The following is a 24996-nucleotide window of genomic DNA, read 5'->3' on the forward strand; positions in this document are numbered from 1 at the left end:
AGCTGCTGGGGAGGGAGGGAAATTAGAAAACTATCATGCAGCTTAAAGGTTCCCACAAAAAGAAGAAACGGGGTGTGTTTCCGAGTTATTTGTTCTACGGCCGAGCAACGCCACAGCCATGTCCGAGAAGCTGCTTTCATTACAGGCTGGTTTCCCCTCCATGTATAATGGCAAAGACTTTATTAAAAATTATTGGCTGACTTTGCCCAGAGAAGTAGCGAATAAATGGCTTTTCCTCTTCGTTTATTTCTCTGCTTTCATTTAAAACACCAAAAGAAAAAGAAAATAGTGAATTTTAATGAACAGATGTAGTGATAAATTTCCAATTTTCCTTATTAATGGGAAACTGTTATAAACTGAGAATTGTTAATGTTATCTGAATTTTCCGTATTAATAATTCAATTTTGCTTCTCTATAAATTATGAACATCAGGAATTATCACAGAAGGCCCAATCTCACTCCCAACGGAAGCAGGCAGCAGGATACCCCTCCACTTTGGTGGTGCCAGGACGAAGCCCACGGCGTGGCTGGCTCTGCCCACGGTTGGTTTCAGGAACTTTCCTCCCCTCCCAACAGCACAAGCAAAGACACATCGGAGGACGGGGGCTACGTCGGGAGATGCCGCCGTACAGCCCCAGCGGAAAGGAGTCCTCCAAGCCTCCAGAACGAGAGCATCAAGCCCTTGGGAGATGATTCCCTGGACCACTGCGGCCTTGAGACCTCAGTTGGGACGTGATGCTGATGCTCAGCCAGGCACCGGCAGCATGTCTAAGGGAAGTGCCAACTGGTGCCTTCTTCACCTTGGCTCAACACTCCTCTCCCCCACACACAGGTTTTTTTAAAACACGGATTTGACTCATCACCCCCAGTTCCTCCCCGAGATTGCATTTGCATTGTTTAACTCAACAGAGTTGACGCCCTGAGCATCCACACTCATCTCGCCTGTCCTCGTACCCAGAGGGACGGCGGAGGCCAGGGGAGCATCTCCCGTACGCCCAGGTCTCCAACCATGCCATCAGCATGTGGGACATGAGGGTCCAACAGTCCTTTCTGCGGTGCCCCTGGGGACTCTCCGCATGGGAACGGGCACTGTGCACCACGTGCAGCCCCAGATGCTCCGAGAAGACCAGGGCAAAAGCTTCCAGCACGTGCTCAGCTGGTGACACATATGTGGCTGTTTGCACGGACACAAGGGTTAGTTGGATCAAGTGAGAAATTCCAGCCTTGGCAACATGTTCTCTGGCATTTGGTGCTGAACACAGGAATAATTTATTCAGTTAATTTGGGCTCTTTTGGTGGGAGACCCGGGCAGGAGCTACAGCCTGACTGCCAGTGGCTCCTTCCCAGGGATGGCTGGTCTCCAGAGCTGGCACAGAGAGGGGTGCCTGCAGCCCCTTCCCAAATCACGGCTCCACTCTCACCCGCGTGAGCACTGCTACTGTCCCCAATCCTCCGGGGATGAACATGCCAGTCATTTTCCTTCCTGTGCTGCCTCCTGGCACCTCTGCTCCTCTGAGCGATCCTCAGTCACGTTACTCAAAGAAAAAAGAAAAAAACCCTCACAAAAGACCAGCGAACTGAAACCTGAAGACGATAAGATCTCCTCCGTGCTTTACAACGGGGTGAAAGCCAAGGGAAAACCCACACAGCTGACACCTTTATCCATTCTAGGCTAGTGCTGAAACACAACCGTGCCGTGGCTTCGCCCTGTGGGCCAGGCGGACAACCCAGGGGGAGAGAGGAGGGAGGGGCAGCGCCGGGCCCCCCATACCGAACGGCACCCACCAGCACGCTCACACCCCAAGCAGCGAGACACTCGGCACAGGCAGGCAGGGCTGCCGTCGGATGGGTGACAGACCACAAAACCTCCATCTCTGCCTTGCTGGGCAGCTCGAGGATGACACATGAAGGGCAACGCACAGGGCAGACCCCACCGAGCACCATGCTGCCCACCTCCTGCTTGCTGAGCACCCCACGGCAGTACACGCCAAACCACGGGAGCCGGGGCTGGCGCTCAGCATCCCTTCTGAAACCACCAGGTTCAAGGCGCCCAGCTCAGCCCCGCTCCCAAACGCTTCTCGTTCCCCCTAACCCATCTGTCCCCGCAAAGGGATCCCTTCTGGCCAGCCTAGAAGGTTTTGAACGTCTTTTGGTTTTCCACACCAAATACTTCTTTGAATTTTTTTCCCCTTCTTATTTTTTGGCTAAATGAAAACTAAAAATCCCATAAACCACTTAATGAGAGCCAAACTCTGCTGCCTGGCCATCGATACAACCCCAGGGATCCCAGAGGAATTGCCCCAGAGCCAGAGAGCAGAAATCAGCCCGCTGTTGGTTTTTTTTGTAATGTCCAAACTTCTCACTCATTTTTGAGTAACACACACTGAAACTGGGCAACAGCTTGCACCCTTCCATGGTTTCATTTTGCTCTTGGTGAAAACGGGAGAAGATACCGGCATGTCCTGCCTGCGAGCGGGGCTAGGATGTGGCATGGGAAGGTTGGGGCTGGCAGTATCTTTGCTGATGGTAACTTTTTAGAAGTTCATGGCAGCATTTTCAAAGTGTCCCACTCCAGCTCCAGGAAAAAAAAAGCTCATGTCAAGATAGGACCCAGTGTGGGATGAGGGGAGGCCGAATCAGCGGTTCCAGGAGCAGGGGTGAGGAGGAAGCTGGCAGCTGGGGGAGCAAAGCCTGGGAGCCCACCACGCCAAAGGCACCGCTCCCGAGCCACTGGCAGCCCTGCCCGGCCGGCACAGCCTCACACTCCTCTGCCAGGCTTGACAAGGGTCAGCAATGTCCCAGCCACTCATCGCCCCAGCAGGCTCTCTCCCTCCATGATAGGGCTCCTGTCAGGCTCTGCGGGTCGGGCACTGCCTGGAAATTGGGCACAATCTGGAAATGGGGAAATAATTGCAAGCATAAATGCCCGTTCGTGACCTTGGCTGGGGTGCCCAGGAGCAGGCACACAGCCAGGGATGGCTGCGACCCTCTTGGTGCCCAGACATCCTTACGGCTACAAAGAGGAAATGTCACCTGTGGGTCCTGACCACAAATTCTCCTGCTGGGACTCCCGCCCCGGTGCCATTGCTACAGACGCACCACGCCACGTGCTGGCTGGCCTGGCCATCCGTCGATCCACTCCACTTATCATTAATAATTTACCAATGGCTCTAGATGTAAGCAACGCCAAAAAGACAAGCGAGCTGCCCTCCCCTGCCCTCGGCGCCCTGGCACAAGCGGCGTGCCAGGCAGGGTGCAGGCAGAGATGCAACGAGGCCAACGTGGATGATGGATGCCAAAGGGCGCTGCCAGTCTCTGCCGCCATCGGAGGGTCTGCACTCCCTCCTGCGAACCCAAGGCCAAACTGGAGCTGCAGCCATGCACTGGGAGAAACTTCCTGGGAATAAAGACGAGGAAGCGGCAGGAAGCTTCCCTGGGAGGGAGTGGAATTGCCCTTGCCAGAGGCTCCCCGAGAGGGAACCCGGTGGCAGGTGAAGCCCCGCAAGCCCATGCCTCCCCGGGTACAGCCGGGGACCGGGCAGCTCCGGAAGAGCATAGTGCAGCTCCTCGCCGTTGCCCAGCCATGCCCAGCAGCTGATGGCTGCCCGCGGCAAGGCTCTCCTGGAGGGAACAACTCGCCCCGCGGCGTGAGGCCGCGGTGCTCCTGCCGAGCCGCTCTCTCCAGGTACAGGCGAGGCTTTTGGATGCTGCAAAGTTTTCTGTTTGAAGCACGTTAGTGAGTCCCCCTCCTCGCCCGTCCCCAGGCACAAAAGCGAAGGGGAAAAGCACACGCACACGCCTGGCAGACAATGAGACCTGGCCGTGCCGAGGTGGGGACTGGCGTGTCCCCCTGTCCCGGGCATCCCCGGGGGCACAGGGACACCTCTGCCCCGCCCGGTCCTGCTGTCACCTCCCCGGGCCTGGCTGTGCCATCCCCCCCCCCGTCCCCGTCCCCTCCTCTGCCCCACCTCGCTGCCAGCCGCCCGTCACCGTGCAGGCAGGGCCGCCCCGGGCCTGTCACCTCCCCGGGCCCGAGCGGGGCCGGCCTCGCCGCCTGCCAGCCGGCCGGGCCGCCCCGCGGCCTGCCGCCTCTCCCGGGCCCGGCCAACCCGTCCCCGGGAGATGGCCAGGGCCCAGCGAGGAGGGCCCGGCCCGGCCGTGCCGCCGGGAGGGGGAAGAGCGAGCGGCAAAATGGCGACGCGGCGGCGGCGGGCGGAGCGGAGCGGGGCGCGGGGGGTCCCCGCCGCGGCGGGCCGGGGGTGCCGGGCCGGGCCGCAGCTCGGTGCTTACCTCGGCGGCGGCGGGCCGCGGTGTGGGGCGCGCAGGGTTGGGCGCCCCCCGGCCGGCGAGGCGGTGCCGCCCGCCGCCCCCGGCTGCGGGCCGCCGTGCGGGGCTCCCCGGCGCGCCCACACCCGCGGCGGCGCCGCGCTCCGCTGCCGCGCTCCCGCCCGCCCGCCGCCGCGGCTCATGCGCGCTCCCCGGCCCGCCCCGCCCGGCCCGGCCCGCCCCGCGCCCCGCGCCCCGCCGCAGCCGGCCCGCGCCGGCCCCGCGCGGCGCGGATCTCGCGTGGCTCCGCCGACGGGGCCGGGGCCGGCGGGAGCGCGGGCGGGGGCGCCGCCCCGGGAGGGCGGGACCGGGCAGCGCCCCCCGGCCTGGCCCGGCTTGACCCGGCCCGGGCAGGTGCGGGCAGGGCGGCCCGGCCCCCGGTGCGGGCAGGGCCGGGCAGGGCCGGCAGCCCTGCCGCCTGCTCCCCCCCGCCCCGCCAGGGGGCTGGCAGGGCTGCGCTGCCTGTCCGGGGTGCGGGCAGCGTGTCCTGCCTGTTATCCTGTCCAGGAGGGCACGGGCAGGGTGTCCTGCCTGTTGTCACACCCTCCAGTGTGCAGGCAGGGTGTCGTGCCTGTTGTCACACCCTCCAGGGTGCAGGCAGGGTGTCGTGCCTATTATGCTGCGCGCCAGGGTGCCCTGCCCTTCGTCCCGCTCTCCAGAATGCAGGCAGGGCGCCCTGCCCGTCCATCCCCCCTCTAACCCGGGGGTGCAGGCAGCTGGAAGGAGGCTCCGTGCCCCCTTGTGAAGCCACCCTGGCTCCTGGGGACGAGGCTGGGTGCGAGGCTGGCGCGGTGCCGGCGGGACGGTCAGGTTTTCCCGGCTCCCGGGCTCAGGGTGTCACCTCTGCCGAGCCGGTGGCACCCGGGAACGTGCCGCAGGGCAGAGCCAGCCTTGGTTACCAGCACCGGGAGTGCACAGCCGCGCTGGCATCCGGCACCGCCACTCGTGTGGCCGCGGCAGCCCAGAAATTAAGGAAAAACAGACAGATTTTGCTATGTGAGAGCAAAACCCAGAGTGACCGTCGTCGGCACGTGGCTCGTGCGGTGCCGCTGGGAATTGGCAGGCCCTGTGGCCCGGTCACGCAAAATTGAAGTGAACTCTCCCCCGCAAACCCAGGTTGGGAGTTTCCCTGCGGTTCCCCTCTTTGTCTCCATTGCGGGGAAAGAACTTAATTAATGTCTGCAGAGAGCAGGGAAAGCTTTGTGTAATTGCTAGGTATTATTATCGGTGGAGCGGAGGGCGATCAGGGTGGGAGGGACAGGCGCAGCCCACCCTCTTTGTATAAAATGAGGCATAGCTGAGGCAGCTTTGCTTCCCAGCCAGCGAGCTGCGTGCCAGGAGAGCTGTTAACCTGCAGCAGGCAGGAAGGCAGCTGCCTGTTAGGGCTGTCAGGCAGCTTCACGTGCCCGCTGGGACCGGGCAGCATCTTCGTCACCTTCAAAATCTCCTCGCTGTAAGGCTGCAAACGGTGCCCAGTGGCTCGTGCCTGCAGCACCCCGGCAGCCCCCCCCGGCACACGCGCGTGCACGCACACGTGTGCGCGGAAGTGCCACCGCGCTCATTTTCTGCACCGCAAAGCAGAATTTTGCATCTCCAGGAGCGGAGTGAGGGTGAGAGGGAGATGCTGGGGGGTTATGGAGGCTTGGAGAGCGGCCGGCCGCGGGCTGGTTGAGGTACAGAAACCCTGAAGTAATGCAATATAAAGGCAACAGCGGTTGCTATTTTCAGGTCCCGCTGAGTGGAGGGGACGGGGCCAAGGAACGGACTTGAAAAGAGCAGCAAATGTAGAACAGATGCTGAGGAGCGCTTTGTTCCACGTGCAGGGTTGTACCGGTGTGGAAGAGCTGTGCTGGGAAGGGCAGGAGGAGGAGGAGGAGGAAGAGCGGTGGGGGCAGCGGTGCTGCCTTTCTCCACATGCTCACGGGAAACCACCGCGCCTCCCCTTGCATCACGTCTTCGTCGCAGAGGTGGGTCGTGGACGAGAGCTCATCCTCGCAGACCAGCACAATGCCATAGCGGGGACGTGGCCGCGCCTGCCGGGTGGTGATTCCAGGTGCTCTGGCCCCTGGGTCAGCGTTCCCACCGTTCCCAGCGTTCCCACCGTTCCCAGTGTTCCCACCGTGCAAGGCAGGAGGAGGCAGAGGAGAGACAGCCCGGCACACACTGCGGCCGTAAATACCTGAGAAGGTGCTTGGCAGCGGGGGGTGAAGCAGTCCAAGCTGCTGAGCATGTAAATTAAATTGATATGGACCCCAGGAAGAGGAGAGGGGGAAAAAAGCAATTGTATAGCCAGGATCAGGTAAATCTTGGTGTGCAGACCATCGTACCGGGCTTCCCACGGAGGATGTTCCATCTTGTGCGGCTGCTCCTTCACGTTGGCTGTGCCGTGTTCCCGCGTCAGGCTGAGCGGAGGGCAGGGGCTGCAGGCAGTGGTGCAGGCAGGGCTCTGCCTTCTTCAGGGGGCAGGGAAAATTCAGGTGTATTCCAGGCAGCCTTTGCCAGGGCTGGCAACCCCAGCCTCGTCCCCCCGCGATGGGCAGGGCTGAAATGGGGCGACCCAGTGGGGCGTCACCTGGCCAAGCACACGTGTGCCTTCCGTCCTCTCGCTCAGCGAGGACAGCCGAGTGTCACCGAGGGGCCAGATCCCCACGGCCCCACTGCCCCCAGGGAGGCACAGACCGTGGTCCACATCCCCCCGAGGACCCCGGCCCTCTTGAAGCACCCACCGCTGCCGTCGGGGCAGTCCCCGGCCAGGCTGCGTGCGCAGCGAGGTGCCGTCATCCTACGTTCGCTCCCCACATCGCTTCCCCAACCTTTCCTGCTGGTGCCCAGCAGAAGGTCTCCCCAAAGCTGCCCTGGGTCTCCCCAGAGCTGCCCCTGTGTCCGTGGGGGTGCAGCCAGCGCAGTGACCCCCACCCATGACCCAGCGTTGGTCTCGGGTTCCCCCAGCGAGGGTGGACTCTGGCTTGTAAAGACACCTGGACAAGAGTTAAAAACACTAGAAATGAGCAAAAAACCTTCTAACAGGAACGGCAGGAAAAAATCCCATTTTCTGGCTGCAAATCCTCCCGGGGATGTTGAGAACATTTTGGACTGTGGGTTGTTCATCCCTGAATCCAGGACCGTGCCTCTCGCCCAGATCGGGGCTGGCTGATCGGGCACTTACATGGCGAGTAACTTTAAAACATGTATTAACCTGACTGGCTGCGGCAGCACCTTTCACGCCGTTGACACTTATTAGAATATATAAAATGGATGCTGGGTTTGCAGAGCCTCCTCCACGCGCCGCTGGCTCTGGAGATGTCTCAAAAGCTCTTGCTAACCGCTGTGTGCATGGGGCTGTGCAGGGCCAGCACCAGCATCTCTGCCGGCGGGGCCGTGGGATGCTCAGTGCATGGGACTGGGAGGGACTGGGAGCCCAGACTTCGGCGCGTGTCTGCTGAGCCTTACGCACCAGGCTCAGAGACAGGCGAGGGAAAGGGCGCGACCGTGATGCCCGGGTCCGGGGTGGGGGACCCGGCACTTCCAGGGCTTTATCCCCAGATCGCAGCCGGGTCCGGAGCCTGCAAACCCGCTCAGCGGCTGCTCCATCCCCTATTATCCCCAGAGAGGGGGGAACAAAGCCCCTTGGACCGGCTCCTCGCTCCCGCATCCGCAGGACGGGCTGTGTGGTGGCTGTTTTGGCCGAAGCAGAGCGATCCCAGAACAAAGAGAGAATCGCTGCTGGTTTGTGAAGCAGCATCCGGGCCAGCCGCAGCCCTCCTCCCCGACGCGCTGGCTCCGCAGCCTGGGCCTCTGATTGGAAACCGGAGCCCGCGATGACTGTGTGAACCATGAATTATGCTGATGGCTTTTTTTATTAATTTTTTTTTCCCCTCCCTGTGCTTGAATGCACTCAGCAAATATAAGCAAAAGGGGGGGGGGGAAGAGCGAGAGAAAATCCTAACAGATTTAATACCAGATATGGCGAGAAAGCAAAATGGCTGCAGCGCAAAGAGGGAAGGTTAACGGAGGAAACGCTCCTGCCGGCAGAGAGAAACGAAGCTCCCAGCAGCCCTGAGGCTGCTATTTATTATTTACAGGGTTGTATCGGCGTGGGGGGCATCTCCCCCAGGGAGACAGCCCCGAGCCAGGGGGGTCGGGTCCCCGGGGCACCCACAGCCCCACGGAGGGCAGCGGCGAGATGTGGGGCCACGGGACAGGACTTGGGGACTGCAGGTCGGTGACGAAGCTGCATGGCTGCAAAACCCCCGAGTGCCCCTGGTTTGATGGGAAGTCCCCCACCCTCTGATGGGAAGCAAAGCGGCTCGTCTCGGTTTGGGGGTCTGAAGCTTTTTACTGGAGCCCTCCCGCCAATGGCCCGTGCAAACACGCAGCCTGGAAATGTTGTGTCGAAACCAAGCCTGAAGCTTTCCCTTCCAAAAAAGGCCCAAGTGAAACACTGCAAATACTTCAACAAGTTTCTGCAGGGCTTGCTCGCACAGCAAAGCCACTCGTGCATCCAGGCTGGGAACAGCGCTGGCTGAGCCGAATGATATTAATTTCAGGACAAATTATTTCTCTCAGCCCTGCTGCCTGCCCCGGGCTGAGTTTCAAGCAGTTGCTGCCCCGCTCCTGCCGCTCGCTGCCCGCGCTGCCTGCCCTCCTCTGGGTCATCGCTTGGGAGTTCCCAGCCTGGAGCTCCCCGTTCCCCCTTCCTCCAGCCCTGCCAGACTCCCGGCCCCACGCCGGGCTGTCCCGCGTGTTGCCGAGCCCGGCGTGAACGGCCGGGGACCTGCTCCAAGCCTGCCTGGGTGCTGCCGGCGCCCGGCGTTGCTGCAAGCGCGGCACTGCCCCGGCGAGAGCGGCGGCTCTGCAGCCGTACCTGCACCCACCCCGCTCCATCCTTCCCGGCTCCGCATCGCGCCCGCTGGACCTGGGAGCGTTTCTGGCTCTGGGGACGCAGGGCTCCCGGCGGGCATCGGGAGCTGAGAATGAGGACCCGAAAACGAAGGGAGTAATATAGGGGAACAAAATGAAATGAAGCAATTATCCCTGCTCCGATAGTTTCTAATTAAGGGAACTGTCACCCTTATTAAGAGGCCATTAATTCATTGTCATAAGTCACCCCCAGAGTGCAAGTGAAACCGCGCCTGGGCCATCGGGAGCGGAGCAGCATCCCCTCCTCCCCACACCGCAGGCTCCGGCGCCGCGCGAGAGCCGCTCCTCCAGGCCACGGGGCTGCTCACAGCTTGCTGCAAGCGACGCCCTGCTCCCCGCGCCGCGGCCAGCGCTCTCGGAAGCCGTGAGCTCTGCCGCGGTGCTCAGCTGGTCCCGGGCAGGGATGAGCCCGTCCGCCTGTGTGCTCTGCCCTGCACGGTCCAAAGGCATCCGTGGTGCGAAGGGTGAGGGGATTTCTCAGCAGAGATCAGCTGTCGGCTGCTCTGGGGGAACCAAACCCCCAAAGAGCTGCCAAAATATCCCCAGCGTTTCCCCTCAGCATCACCTCCCGCTAATAGCCAGCTCCATCTCTGGCAGCCTCTCATCATGCATTCTGCAAGGAAGGCCCCGCATCAGCTTAATTAACAAGGTAAGAAAGACGGGACCTTTGAGGAAATCGTAATTATATTATCCATCTCACCCTGAGTGGCACCTGATCCATCCCAACACCGTTCTCAAGTTCATTAGCAATGAATCAAGATTGATTAGCGCCGGACGTGCAGCGAGGACGTGCTGGGGCAGAAGGCTTCTGCCGCGATCGCCGCGAGACCCTGCGTGTCCCCAAGCCCCGTCTTGTCCTCTGGCCCCAGGCGGCCGGGATGGGGACCAGGACTCTGGGATAAGGCAGCCGGAGGTTTGCCAGCGCCGGGATACGGCTGCCGGAGCATCGCTGGCGCAGCCGTTTCGCTGTGCCCCCGCCACGCGCCGGCGTCGCCCCCAGCTCACGCCTCCCCGAGATGGTGCAGCCCCACCAGGCTGCGGTGCCCCCCCCCCCCGTGCCCTGCCCTCCTTCCCCGGGGCTTGTGTGGGCCCGACACGTGGCACGTGCCACCGGTGACCGGGACGGCTGCTGGTCGCTCCCCTGCTGCCACGCATTCGGGGCTCCAGCGCAAGGAACTTCATAAGGAGCTGCCCGAGAGCACCAAAAAGGTGACGATCCGAGGCGGCTTGTAATCCCCGCGGACACCCGATGGGAGGACAGACTCCTAATCACACCGCGCGGGTGCTCTGCTGGGAACTGGTGCGGAGACCCAAACTGGCCTCGGTTCAGCAGAGCCCGCGGCGGGCGCTGCCGCCCCTCGGGGCTCGGCAGTCGTGCCCTGGAAGCCCCCGCAGCCCGGGGAATCGCAGGCTGAGTTCACAGCCGAGCGTCAATTCCCATGCTGGGCGGTCCGGGATCGTTTCCTGAATCAGAGACGCAATCAGCGGCGTTTCAGAGCTGGAGGTATCTGTATCATCAAGCCCAGCTCAGTAATTACTTGGACAAAATTAGCCATGCGTTTTCTATGTGCAACTGTGTTGGCTTTTTTTTTTTCCCCCTGATTGAAAACCTCTCTAGAATCTGCAAACTGCCTCTACTGCTGGCAAGGGATTGCTGGATTTTTCCTTTATAAGAAAAGAAGATGTTGGCCATTATTTCTGATGCCAGCAGTGCATTGCCCTGCTTATTGCAAAAAATCACCACGAGCAGAAAAAGTTAATCAGAGGTGGCAAAGCCACATGCTCTCTGATAGCTGCCGCTGCCCGCCCCGCCGCCCCGGTGCCGCTGCCTGCATCCTCCTGCCTGTAGCATGGGATTGATTCATGCTTGCTGGTGTTTTCTGTTCACTTTAATTGTTGTCTGGTTTTAATATTGCATGAATCTGCGCCCGATTCATTGTCTGGCGCTGTTTGTTTTCGGGCAATGCCTGAAATACCACCGGCTGATAAGTGCTAGGCAAATAATAAGGTATTTTTCTCGCTCGGCAAAAGCTGAGGAGGGACCGAGCTGCCCCTCGGTCCGGAGGGGAGCCCGAGCATCCATCTCCCTCCAGCACCCGGGGGTCCGGTGCAGCACCCACCGGCCCAGCCGCTCGCTCAGGAGCCCGTGGGGAGGACGGTGCTGCCTCGGTGCCGCCATGCAGACGGATTTTGCTGCGTGCCCAGAGCCACTGAAGGCAAAGCCATGCTCCGGGCTGCTCCGGATGCGTCCCCACTGCCCCTCAGATGACGGCACCGGACACTGGTCCAGAGCCGGAGCGGTGGTCCAGAGCCGGAGCGGTGGTCCAGAGCCAGCCTGGGAGGATGCTCCGCTCTCACCGCCACCATCCTCGCCAGGACGAAGGCGCAGCCGGTACAGACCCCACTAGGGCATCGTCCTGCCTGCCCCATGAACACCGCTTTGCCCGGCTCCTGCCAGGTCTCAGCGAGCCCGGGTGGGTCTCAGAGGGACACCCCAACAGTGCTGCGCTTCGGGCTCCAGCCGGGCGCGCTGGTGGGCTTTCTGCTTTCTTCTGTGCGGACGAGGAGCTGGAGAGAGCCGGAGCGCAGCCCGGCGTGGGTGGGCACGGCCCACGGCTGCGCACAGCCTCGGGAGCCCAGCGAGGGGCAGCGGGCTTTGGGGCAGGACCTGGGGGGGACCCTGCCTTTGCACCGCTCCCCAGCAGCATTTCAAGCAAAACCGCCGCCAGCTTGCCGCGTGAGCACAGCCCGGAGCCGGCGCCTGGAGAAGCCATTTCTCCTTCGTGCGGCTCCGAAGCTCTGGAGAGAAGCTCAGCATCTCCCTCTAACGATGCGCCTCACCCGGCGGCCGCCGTCTGCGCTGGGGGATGCTGCCAGCTCCCCGGGCACCCACCGCCCCGTGTGCCCCCGCCACAGCTCCCGCTCCCCCCTTCACCGGCACCCGCCGCTAGCTAAACCCACGGAGCGGGGAATCAGCCCAGCTCTTGGCCGCAGGCTGTCTCGCTTGGGCTTTGTTGAGCTCTGTTCCATCCAGGACTGAAGGTTTCCGATGTGGCTGCATCAGGAGGGGACGGGGCCGCATCCTGCACGAGGCTCTGCTCCCCACGTAAGGGGGTAACAAGGAGCAAAGCCGGATCCTGCACCGGCTGGGACGGCTGCGTGGCTCCATCAGAGCCCACGGCTGAGCACGCCGCTGCTGCAGAGGAGATGGGTGTTTTTCCTGGTTGTTTTCTTACCTTTTCTTAAAATTCAATAAATTCCCCCAGCTTTATCGCTTCTGAGGTTCTAGCGAGGTAAGAAGGGCCAATTTTGCTGCATTTTTTAAAAGGTCAGTATGGGCAGAGGAGGAAATGCTGATTTCTGTGTCCATGGAGGGCCAGGGGCTGCTCACAGCGAAGCCCCGAATCTGATTCCCTGCAGATGGAGCCTGAGGGTCGCAACTGACCCTCTGCCCCCACCACAGCAAAGCCCAAACGGGAGTTACCTGCTGGCAAAGTCCAGGAGGGGAGAGTGCGGTCGCCGCGGTCCAGGTCGCTCCGTTGCAGGCACAGACCAGGCGATGCCTTTCTCTGAGCTAGAGGATATTTGGATTTTGGAAATTTGGATTTTGGAACTTTGGAGGGAATTCAGACTTGAGGAATTTGGAGTCTTTCCCTTCAGCCCAGCACCAAAGCCCTCCTCTGCGGGTGGCAGATGCGAGTTATGAGCTCCTTTGGCAATGCTGGTGTCGTGGAAATCACGCTGGTGCAGGAGGGAGAATTCACCTGCTCAGATCTGAGTACCATCTGGTGAATCCGTTATCCAAACCAAAACAGTTTGAGAACTAGATTTTGTTTCTGAGACCTTTCCATCACCTGGGCCTTGTACAAACCCCCTCCGGGGACCCAGCGCGGCCACCGCGGCCGCAGCCCGAGGATGCTCCGTGCATCCCGCATCCCGCCGGCGCTCCGCCACATCCTGCCCCGAGCCCCGAGCCAGGCGCTGGCTTGAAACCCCCGTCTAGCCTCAGTCGGCGCTTGGGGGTCCGAGCCCTGGGGGGTTCCTGCCCTCCAAAATCCTGGAGGCAAATCCCTGGGGCGTTGCATCTCCTCCAGCCCCACCAACACCTGAAGACCACCTGGAGCGCTCTGGGGACAGCTTTCCTTGGGGATTTCAGGAGGGAGACAAAAAACCTTCGGGTGCAATCACAGTTTTTGCTAGCTGTGGGCAAACAATCCATTTCCAGCTCCTCTTTGATGGCAGCCCTGTGGAATTCTCCCAGCTCCTTCACTCAGGAGCAGCATCAGCACGATGGGTCAGGGATGACGCCGGGCTGCCGCAGCCCCGCGCTCTCCCATCCCGCTTAGCACGGCTCGTTAGCCAGGGCAACGCCGCTCACAGATGAGCTTTGGAGACCTTCGCTTTGCCACGAGCCATTACCTGCACTGGAACGGTAACTACGACCCCAAATCCCCCCGTCCAGCCACCCACCAGCAGAGATGAGCGACTTCTTAATTCTCATGTCCGCGGCGGTTCTGTGAGATGGGATTTAAATACTGGCAACCCCCCAGGCTGAGGCTTGTTCCCGCAGGGCCGACTGGTGGGACCCCAGTCCCCCGTGGAGGAGCTTGTCCTGGGGGATTTAGGGCTGCAGACGTCTCCTGAGCATCCCTGGGAAGGGCTGGAGTGACTGAACCCACGGCGCAGGTTCAGGCGTGGGAAGAGTCAGAAGAGCAGCAAGTTAAAATAACAGTCTCTTATTTTATTACCAGCAGAGGAGCCGGTGGGTGGTGGGTGACGTGCCGCCGCATCCCTGCCAGCTCCGATGGCCTGGGGGCTTTGGGGTGCCGCCATTTTGGGACCCAGCCCCGCAGCCCTGCCCTCCTCACCGGAGGGGGAATGTGGGGAGGCGACAGCATCCACCTTGCCCCCAAATCCTCGGTTTTACGCATCGTTGTTCCTTACCTGCCCGCGTGAGCCGCCCCTGGCTCCGGACAGGGGCTGTAACAGGAAACGCTGCCTCACCTTAGCGAGGAGCTGGGTCATCAGGACGGCGCCTGGGCTCGCTGGCACCATCGCCAGCCCCTGGGCAGGAGGTCGGGACGACCATTTGCAAACGCCCGGAGGAGCGGAGCTCTGCAAAGCGCTGGTGGGAGTGCAGAGGGCACGGCAGGCAGCAGGACTGGGCGCCGGGGCCGGCGGGGACCTGGCACCCAGGAATCCCCAGCAGCATCCGGCAGCATCCCTGGCTGCTCCCACCCGGCAGCCCTGCACCGGCTCCCCCGTCTGCCTGCAAACGAGGATGGGTGAAGGACGAGCTCCTGGCACAGCTTCCTCCAGGCCACGGCTCCCTCCTGGCACATCCACCCTGCCTTTGCTCCCGGATTTTCCAGCTTCGATGACTCAGCTCCCTTTTTAAGTCACCAAGTGGAGCCAGGCGCTGGTGACTTGGCACCGCTTTTAATTTTTTTTCTGGCTGGTCAGGTCATCTTATTTGCTACTGATAACATCACCTCCTAGAACACTGGAAGACAGCCCAGTCTGAAGGGAAAACTAAAGCTCCCTAAATAAACTCCGAGGTATGGACACAAGCTGCTGGGCGCTTGGGACGTCGCACATAAGGCTTCACCCTCCTGGGAAGTGCTCGATCTGTCCGCGATGCTGAGCCCTGCCTGTCGCTGCCTCCTTTTTCCCATCTCTTTTCCTGTGAACCGTCAGGCTCTGGTGGGCAAAAGTTCATCTGTCCCAGTGGCTGTTTTGCTAATTTTCCTCCAGCCAAGAGCCACGTCTGCTGGAGGAAACCTCCCATCTCTGCACAGAAATGTATTTGTAAAAAAGAAAGAGAAAGAAGAAGGAGAGAAGCCCCGGAGCGGCTGGGAAGATGTCTCTTCGTGTTCCAAGCGTGCGGTTCAGGTCTCATATCGGCGCTGCACAGCCCATCCCAGAGGTGCTTGGTTCACAGTGTCGGTACAATCTGCCAAACAGACGGATCAGCTAGGAGACATTTCCAAAAGAAGCTGGAACAAGGTGGGAGAGGAAGGAATAAACAGCCTGCAGGGTGGCATGCTCCAGCTCACCCACTGCCAGCCCCGGAGAATCCTGTCCCTTCCATGCAAAATGCCACTAATGGATTTTGTGCCGTGCACCGCAGTCCGGCACCGTGCACCGCAACCCGTCCTGGTGCACCGCAACCCATGCACCCCAACCCGTGCCCCACAGCCCATCCCGGCCATGGCACGGGCTGCGTTTGCACCAGCGTTTGCGAGTGGGTGCCTCTGGCTTTGGCAAGCCATTCTGCTTGTCCGGACGGCTTCAGGAGGGGCACAACTTCCCCGGGGCTGGGCTTCGAAGCCTCTCTCCCCGCTCAGCCTCCTGCCGGCCCTACCTTGGCTGAGCAGCTGCAGGTTTCGGACCTCCTCGCGCACCTGGAGCTGCAGGACCTGCTGCAGGACCTCCTGCCGCTGCGCCTCGTGAGCGATGCCCATGCGCTGCAGCTTCTCCCCGTTCAGCCGCAGCAGCGCCCGACCTGCAAACACAGCATTGTTGCGTGCCCGGCTGGTGGCACGGCATGGCGGGGACACCGCCAAAGCACAACTCAAACGGGAGCCCATCTTCACGCGGGAACACGGAGGGGGAAAGGGGAGAAATCCTAAAATGCTCTTTCACCACCTGGACCCATGGGGACGGACAACCCTCGCAGGTGGCCCCATTTTCAGGGAGCACCGGGTGGCAGCTCCATGTTCCCAGCCTCGGGACAGGTACTGGCTCCAGTGATCACGTAACCCATCCCTGCAGGCAGCAGCTTTCCATTTCTCCGCTCCACCTCCCGCATCAGGAGACGTTTTTCTGAGCGCGCGGTCCCCGGGCGTGCCGGCCACCCCGGGGGGATGGGGGTACCCATCAAAACACATTAGTGCTGTCGCCACGTCGCCGGCGAGCCACTCTCCTCCAGTCCGGGGGCTATTAGACGAGGGACGTACAACCAGCTTTTGTCCTTGTTTCCCAGCCTACGTTTGCTAATGCCGCCTTTGTTTCCCACGCAAGGGCTGGCTGAGCTCTTACGCGAGGCTTTGCATCCCCCCGGGCAGCTCCAGCGCTCCCTTCCCCGCCGCCTTCTCCTGGCCCTGGCAGAGCTCAGCCCGGCCACGCACACGTCGCGGCCGGAGCGGGACAGCGCTCGGCCAAAGCCAGAGTCCCCAGGAGGCAAGGAGAGGGGAGCCGGTCCTAGAGGTAAGTGTCCTCCAAGGACTTGGCTGGGAGTTGGATTCAGACCTGGGTGAAGACATTTGCAACTCGGACTCCAGCTGGTCAGACGTCTTTCCCCTTCTGCAAAAGTTTTCGGTATTTAAAATATCCTAGTTATATTCCTCTAGGCGAGGAGAAGACTCTTCCCCATCTTATAAACCACGATCTCCCCCATGCTTTAAACAACCTCCGGCCTGTCTGGAGCTCACCCCAGTGGCGGGTGCCCCCCACCCGGCCCGGGTGGGCGTCCCCGCGCCCGGTGCCGTGGGGCGGCTCTGACCCCGTGGGGCTGCATCCCCACAGGGTGAGGGGGCAGGAACGGGGGGATGTCTGTCTTCCGAACCACAAACCTCCCGACAGCGATTTCTCAGGAGCACGCGCTAATGGCCATTAGCACCGGCGATTAAGTGGGGGTGTCTACCGTACCTGTGATGGCGTGGTGGGAGAACGCCTCGACGTAGATGAGATAGTTATGCGGGCAGTGCTTCTTCAGCCATTTGCACACATCCTGCTGGGTCCAGAGCACCACCGGCTTGGCCAGGCTGCCCAGCGTGGGGCTGGTGTGGTAGATGCCATAGTGATCGCAGCCACGGCCCTGCGGGGAGCGGGAGGGGAGAGGGTTAAACAGGATTCGGCCCCGCGAGGAGGAAATGCCGTGGCCGGGAGGTCAGCCCACGGGGACGGGGGAGACGCGGGCCGGTGGCATGGGACCGCGGCGCCGCCGGCCGGCTTTGGCTCTGCACCCTCTGGAGTCCCCGGGCTCACCCTGAAACAGCAGCATCAGAGGGACTGGTGGGGGGCGAGGGGAGCGGGGACGGGAGGCTGAGCGGGGGGTCCTGCCCTCCGCAGACCCCACACCGGGAGCTCCCCAGCCCTCCCGCGCAGGCAGGAGCCCCAGTCCCCCTCCCCTACACATCTCCCAGCCCAGGGGAGCATCGCACGGGCTGGGGAGACGTGCCGGGGGTCCCCAGGGTGCCCCCCTCGCCGGGCGGAGAAAGACACTTGCTGGCAGCTCTCGGTGGGGATGGAGCCAGCAGCCGGCTGGTGCCGGGGAGCAGGAGGAACTCTCTCTTTCTCTCCTGCTCAGCCTCCTTCAACCCTGAACTGACCAGCCACGGCGAGGTCCTGCAGCCGCATCAAAAGCCACCTCTGACCCCACAACTTTCCTGAAGAACGGCTGGGAGAGCTGGGGTTGTCCAGCCTGGAGCAGGGAAGGCTCCGGGGAGACCTTACTGCAGCTGCCAGGGCTTAAAGGGGCTTACAAGAAAGATGGGGACAGACTTTTGAGCAGGGCCTGTTGCGATAGGACAAGGGGGAATGGTTTTAAACTAAAAGACGGCAGATTTGGGCTAGATACAAAGGAGAAATTTCTCACAGTGGGGGTGGTGAAACCCTGGCCCAGGTTGCCCAGAGAGGTGGGAGATGCCCCATCCCTGGAAACATCCCAGGTCAGGCTGGACGGGGCTCTGAGCACCCTGCTCCCATTGCAGATGTCCCTGCTCATGGGGGTTGGACTAGGTGGCCTTGAAGGTCCCTTCCAACCCAAAGATTCTGTGGTTCTATGATTCCATGATTCTGTGATTCTACGATTCCTGGGGCGCTGCCATGCCCGGAGACACCCGGGATAGACGGGGTTGCCACCCTCAGCACCCCAGCGTGCCCTGGCCACCCTCCACCTCCCGGGGACCCCGCCACGCTCCCTCGCCCCTTGCCCGCACTGCCCCGGCCCCGAGCGCCGGCTGCTCCCCCCAGCACCGCCCGGCAGGCGCCTGCAGAGCAGAGGGGATGGAGGGGGACAAGTGGTGCCCACGGGGAGATGGGGCTCATCCGCTGGCATCCCCCCCTCCTGCTGCCTGCTGGAGCGGACGCTCTCGCCCCGAGCCGCCCGGTAGCTCCGTTTCCTCGCCTGCGTCACAGCGACTCCGGCCTCGTGAGGTCTTTGCAGATTTATCTCCGTACGGAGCAAATCAAATGCCTTGAGCCGTGACAGCGCAGGGGGACGAGCCCGTTTCTCCCCGGGGGGATCCTCAAGGCTGTCTGGGAAATGGGGCTGGGGGATGCAGAAATCCACCTTTCCCTGGTTTTAGCACCCAGGGGAGGTTGCTGAGCTCTTCGCTGCCGGCAATGCTGAGACTTCATCCTCGAGCGGCACCAGCAAACATTGCTCCTCCAAAGCAGCTCCCTGCGCCCGAGCCTGGGACCGTCCCGGGCTGGGCCACAGGCAGGCGGGCATGGAGGACGGGTCCCTGCTGCCTGCAATAGGAGGGGACCGGATTGCCAGCATCCCTGCCGGCACGGTCCTCGCCCACGTCCCGGACACGGCAGGGGAACAGCAGAAGCAGCAGCCGATGCAGGGACGTACCGGCACGGGAAAGGTCGACTGCTTGGACCGCGGTACGCCAATGTCGACCTCCATGTGTGAACATTGGCTAATTAAGCATGCCTAATAGAGGAGCGGAGATAATTAGTGTGACAGGGACTCCAGACATCCCGCGGTTACTGAAGCTAATGACACATCCCTGGGAGATGCCACAGAGGAGGCAGTGGAGGGCAGCGGGGTCCGGGACGTCTCCTCCCAGCCCCGTGCCGGGCATCGCTCGCCCCGCTGACCCCAGCTGGCTTGGCAGGAGCTGCTGCTGCGCCCGGAGGAGCTTTCGGGTTTGGAAAGGGACCTTTCCTCAAGCAGAGCCAGCTGGGGACACTCCAGGGAGAGGGAAGAAGGCAAAGTTGGGAGGCCGTAAATTAATAACCAAGGAGTCCATCTCCAAAGCAGATGGAAATTGCGATAGACAATGCACACGGTTCGGTTTCCCAATGAAACCCTCACCTTTGGGGGAACCCCCAGCAGCTGCCTACCCCCCCCCCCCGACACATCCCGGGAGCCGCTTGCCCCCAGGAGCAGCCCCAGCCTGCGCCAGCTCCTTCACACTCGGCTGAGCGTGCCGGAGAGCGTGCCGTGGGGAGGAGGAGGCGATTTGCTCTGGATTCACTAACGAGCAGCGATGAAAAGCGGAGGGGCTGGGGGGAATAACGGCCAGCTTCCCGCGAGCTTCCCGCGAGCTTCCCGCAGCTATTACCCAGCTAACCCTCTGAGGCACGGGGGAAGAGGTGACAAGCAACCTGCAACGTCCCTGCGCACGCTCACGTCTGCAAGCGCTTCGCCCATCAGACGCAGCCCCACGCCGGGGACCCATCGCGGCATCCCCAAACCCCGCGCTGCCAACTCGGGGTGCATCACCCCCCGCGGCGGGCAAAGCCCCGCCGGCGGGGCCCCGAGCGAGTCCCTGCGCTCCCTGGGTGGGAAGGGGAGGTGTAGTGAGTCACGGGCTCGTTTTCCAGCCGGCTGAGTTGCGCTGTCTCTCTGATAAACTCTCAACCGTGAATATCGAGCGCCGGTGTTGAGGAGAGCAGGCGGGAGGGCTCGGAGGCTGGGGGGAGCGGGGTGGTGGGAGCACATCGCTTCCCTTCTCCCGGGTGTTTTTGCTTGCTTACAGCAAAATTAAAGCCTTTCTCCCTCCAAAATCCCTCTGGGAGGCACGTAGAGGCAGACGAGGGAGAGCCATGATGAACGCAGCTGGCTGGTGGGGCCCCGTGCAGGCAGCGCTGTGCAGGCAGCACCACGCAGGCAGCACTGTCCCTGTGCTTTTTGCAGAGGTGCAAGAGGGAAGGGGCCACCGGGGTGCCCGGAGCGGTGATGGGGACAGTGGTGCTGGGACTAGGGGACACGGCAGCCGGGCTGCCGCTCCCGTGACAGTGGGACTGTACCCGTCCTTGCAGGGACCCTGCTCCCCCCGGCACCGAACCAGCCAGGCCCCCAGGATGGAAAAGCCTCTCCGTGTTGGAGGCTGGAAGCTGAGCAGCACGATTTCCCCTGTTTTGTTTTCCGGTGGTCACCAGCTGGATGTGCTGCCTCTGAACACCACTCCCAGGGCGTTACAGAGGGCTTTGGAAGCACCAGGAGCCGCGCGCTGGGAAGATGCTCCTTCCCACGGCCGCGCAGGGGCAGGGCAGCAGGCAGATGGCTGCAAACCTTCAGCTCACAGCCTCATGAATGCAATAAAGTTCAGAATTTTAGGAGGTCAATGGTCCAAAATTGGCTAAGAGACATACCCAAGCACTCAGGGATTTTATAAGGAGTTTGGTTCTGGCACACTTAAAGCAAAATTGTATTAAGTCCCAGCTCTAGGTGTGGAGGGGAAGTGATGCACAGAGCCCACCCCAGCCCCCAGCCTGATGATGATGATAATAATAATATAATAATAATATATTATTATAATATAATAATTATATGTTGTGTATATATATTACTATAATTAAATGCCCAATAATCACGAGGGCTTTCAGCAAAACGGGCTCTGATCCTGCAGAGAAAGAGGAGATACTCCTGTGGGGAATCGATGGGATGTGGGGGGACATGAGGGGCCATGTTCCCCTTGGCAGCCCCCGGGCAGGGGCTGGGAGGTACGGAGGAGCCCGGTGGGTACCTGCGAGCCCTCGGTGCCCGGCTGCCGCAGGAGCTTGACGGTGCGGCCGCCGTCGGCCCGCTGGCTCCGGCCATCGTGCCAGGTGAGGCTGCTGCCCGGGTTCCTCTGCAGGCGGTAGCTGAGGTTTTCGTCCGAGACCGTGTGCTCCAGGAGGCTGCGGCAGAAGCTGAAGTGAGCGGCGGCGGCTGCGGAGGGAAGGGGGGTGAGAGATAGCCAGGGTGCCCCTCCATCCCATGCTTGGGCACCCAAAAACGCCTCTTCTACCCCTCGGGAGCTGCCGAGCTCAACCGTGCCCTCCCCACACCGAAATCTCCCCCCTCCCGCTTTCCCTCCCCATTGCCAGGGGGAAAACCCACAAACCCGCCAGCTGGTGCCGGGAACCGGCAGGCGCCGACAAGATGTTTGCCCACACAACCCCCTCGCGAGCGATGCTTGTTTTGACACCCGCCTGCCGCGCCGACACGCGGACCCGCCGCGGATCTTCGCCGCTTGGTTATTCACCTCCTGCTCGTCCCCGTCACGAGACGCCGGGAGGGGGCAAAGGGGGAGAGCCGCTTGCCACGGGCCAGGCTGACATTAAGCTGCCACCATCGAGGGGCGGGAAGTGGATAAACCCCACAGCCCGATGGAGAAGGGGATGCAGGTTGGTGTGTGTCCCCCCCAGCATAGACCATGGATGCTCGGGGACGGCTGCCGCCCCGCAGGCACACAAACCTGCGCACCCGAGCGGTGGCTGGACGGACGCCAGCCCGTCAATGACGACCCGCGAAGAGCCATTTACCCACAACGAGTAGTTTTTGCCCCTCACTCCTTGTGTTTTAATAAGCTGGGGGTATTCGTGTTGCAATGAGGATGCAAAGCTTTCCCTTGGGGGGGGGCTGGGGGGACCCAGCTGCCGTGGGAGGAGGACGCACGGGTATTAGGGGCTCACGCGCTCGCCTGCTCCGGATAAAAGCCAGCCGGCTTGACATAAGCAGCGCTGATCCGCAGGAGCGAAGACCAGGGCATCCCCCAGCTCACCCGCTCCCACCGCCGCGAGCCGGGCAAGTCATGAAACCACCAAAAGCAGAGCAGCACCCGAAGGTGACCCACACAGAATCACAGAATCACAGAATCACTAGGTTGGAAAGGACCTTTAAGATCATCAAGTCCAACCATTAATCCAGAACCACCATGTCCACCTCCGGGGATAACCCGCCCTGGGATAGTGGGAGGGCTGGAGAGAACCTGCTGCAGCTCATTTTCATAATTGGTGGGTTTTAAGAGGGAAGGGGTTTCAAAGAGGCCTCTCGAACAAAGAGGAGCACGTGCAAGAGGAGACCAACCGATAAGAAGCCAAAAGAAGTCAAAATGGAGCAGGAAATGGTTGTCGACGTGTCCGTGTGCCCCAGGTTATCCAGAGCACATCACACCGCCTCGCTTCTTAAACGCACGTGGTGGCAAGCATTGCCGCGGGGAAACCGAGGCAGGAGACGGGCTGGGGGAGCGAGGGGTTTTGTGGAAAACAAGCTGAAGGGAGATCCGCGGCGAGGCTCGGTGTGGAGCGCAGGCAGAGCTGGCAGGGGTGGTCTCTGTGCCTGTCTCGGGTGATGGAGATATCTCTGACGGCTTTCTACAGCCTCAGGCACCCCGGGCCCGGCGGGTGGGGACCGCAGCGGGTTGTGCTCCCTCCAGCCAAGGGTGCCCCAGGTGCCCCCGGCTGTCCTGCCCCCGGCACCCCGGGCACCCGGCCCTGCCACGGCCGTGCTGGGCGACCCCCCAGCGCTGGGGGCAGATGTGGAGCTGGCAGGACCGGAGGGGCCGGTGCCAGAGCTGTGGGCTTTGGCTGTGCCGGGGCTTCCCCAGGACCCGCTGCAGAAAGGTGAGGGAGCAGGGGGGAATGGGGCTCTGGCCACCAGTGGGACCGATAGCCACAGGGGCTATAGAGCATCTGCCACCAGCAGCAGGACGTGGGCATCTATATTCCCCCAGCAAGGAGGCGAGAGAGCTGGAGCGAGAGCAGATGGGGAGAGGGGGGAAAGGCGAAGGGAAAAACAAGGCGAGAAGAAAGGCAGGGCCGGGAATGCCGGCGGCACCGCTCCCGTCGGGGGCAGGCAGCTGCCGCCCTGGAGCCCAGAGCCCCCAGCAGCTCCGCCGGCAGCTCCTGCGCAGCCTCTCGCTGCCGCAGCCCAGCCCTTGGGTCCCAACTTTCCCATCGCCCGGCAGCACTCGACATGGGTGAGGGCAGCGGGGTGCTCAGCCAGGGCACGCGGGAGCGTTTCGGAGCCAGGGAAGGATGGGGGCAGAGGAGCCCCGCACCGGGCAGCACGCGGGGACACGGGATGGCCTCCAACATGGGCTCCTCTCCTTCCTGTGCCCTGCATAGGAGCAGCCACAGCAACACCACGAGCACCCAGCCACCCTCCATTCCCTCTGCTCCTTTTCTGCTGAGCCGGGGGCTGTGCCCCCCGGCTGGGGATGCACATGCAGCACCTCTCCCCAAACCCACCAGCCCTGTAGCCCCCTGGTCCTGCCCCACAGCCCCCTGGCCATGCCCTGCAGCCCCCCTCACCTGGCTCGGGTGGTCCCTGCGAGCTGCGGATGGTGGAGACGCAGCAGAGGGATGGCCGGCCCTGCTGCATCTCGGCGGGAGGAGGGATGCGCGTGAGCGCTCGGCAGCACCGGCTGTCACGAGCGCGGCTCTGTCCCTGCCTCCCCTCATACCTCGTCCACACCTGACTGATTCCCCCGATCGCCTCCCTCCTGCTGCCAGTAAACGGTGGCTGCACGCTTGCCCCAGCTCCGGTGCCGGGCAGCCCTCAGCCGGCCTTGCACCGGGAGGGGGGGTGAACTACACCCCCTCCCCGCTGGCCCGTGGGCATTTGATCCGGAGAGCTGCTCGGCGTTTTCCCCGCATGCTCCCGCCTAATCCCATGGCAGGGCCAGCTGGCACAGGGATGGACGGGAAGCCTGGGGGTTGCCATGGGGGACACTGGAGCCGAAGGGCATCAAAGTGCCCTGGGGCTGAGCGGAGCCGTGGCAAGCTCGTGCGTGGCAGCACCGGGGTCACCGGTGGCTTGGGGCGTTTGGGATGCAGGAGGAAAAGCAAAGAAGGAGCGTGGTGATAAGCATCCTTCCCGGGCAGGGGCTGCGGCGCTCAGCACCGTCTGCTCCTGCACCCGGCCAAAGCCACTGTGGTCATGGCCATGTTTGGGGTGCGGGCAGAAGGGGGGTGCCCGCAGCCGGCAGCGCGGGTTGGTGAGCAAACGCTGTGCCGAGTGTGGGGAACGGCACCTTGAAACGGGGCTGCAGGAGCCTTCGGGTCAGCTGAGCCCCAGCTGCAGCAGCGAGGGGAGAGCTGGGCTCTCGTCCCCGAACGGCCACTGTGCCCCCGTCTGTCTGGGTCCCCACAAGCCGGTCCGTGGGGCCTCGCCTGGCAGCCCCTTGCGAGGGGCACCCCACCGCCTGCTCACGGGCTGGGGAGTCACCTCCAGCTCGTTTTCTCTCGGGGTCTCTCCAATCCATTTTGGGCAGCTCTCCAGCCACACAAGGACGGGTGGAGGGGGAGGCCGGGGGCCGGGGCACCGCCTGTGCCCAGGGCGCTGGGACAGGGTCTGCGGCAGCGGCAGGGACAGACGTCGCTCCCTCCCCGCGCCCGGCACGCCGCCGCTCCCTGCCTTTCCTTCTCCAGACACTTTTATGGCTGGTGAAACGTGAGCGCTGGAGAGGCTGGGAGCAGCAGCAGTCTGGGAGAGAGGGACGGGAAACCTCCCGGGGACGGGGACCTCGGGGCAGGACGTGGCAGCACGCACCGGTGGAAGCATCGCCGGGTCGGTCGGTCTCAGGGTGGGCACGGGCTGAGTGCTACCAGAAAACGGGCGTCGAGCTGACTTTCTGCGGGCACTGCCAAGCTGCCGGAGGAGCAGGCAGGGGCACGGGGAGGGGAGCCCAGCGCCTGGACAGGCAACGTGCTGCCCGCACCCAGCTCCCTCCTCTGCCACTGCTTCCCAGCACGGCCTCGGACACCGGCTGTGACTTTGACACCGTCACACGTGTGGGTGTC

The 24996-nt window shown here is 62.3% G+C and overlaps 1 protein-coding gene across 1 annotated transcript; it reads right to left on the reverse strand.

Annotated features, from left to right (window-relative positions):
- Positions 1–15134: 15134 nt before the first annotated feature.
- SAMD10 (sterile alpha motif domain containing 10) lies at positions 15135–23687 on the reverse strand (the record flags this gene model as incomplete). The annotated part of the gene is made up of 5 exons (XM_082007352.1): positions 23506–23687; positions 20955–21139; positions 16897–17065; positions 15611–15751; positions 15135–15199 (listed from the first exon to the last, which is right to left on the reverse strand). The coding sequence occupies exons 1-5, from the start codon at positions 23573–23575 to the stop codon at positions 15135–15137; spliced, it is 630 nt and encodes a 209-aa protein (XP_081863478.1). The 5' UTR covers positions 23576–23687.
- Between the last annotated feature and the right edge of the window lie 1309 nt (positions 23688–24996).

This window comes from Phaethon aethereus, assembly GCF_964289735.1.
Source record: "Phaethon aethereus genome assembly, chromosome: 16".
Classification (NCBI taxonomy): domain Eukaryota; kingdom Metazoa; phylum Chordata; class Aves; order Phaethontiformes; family Phaethontidae; genus Phaethon; species Phaethon aethereus.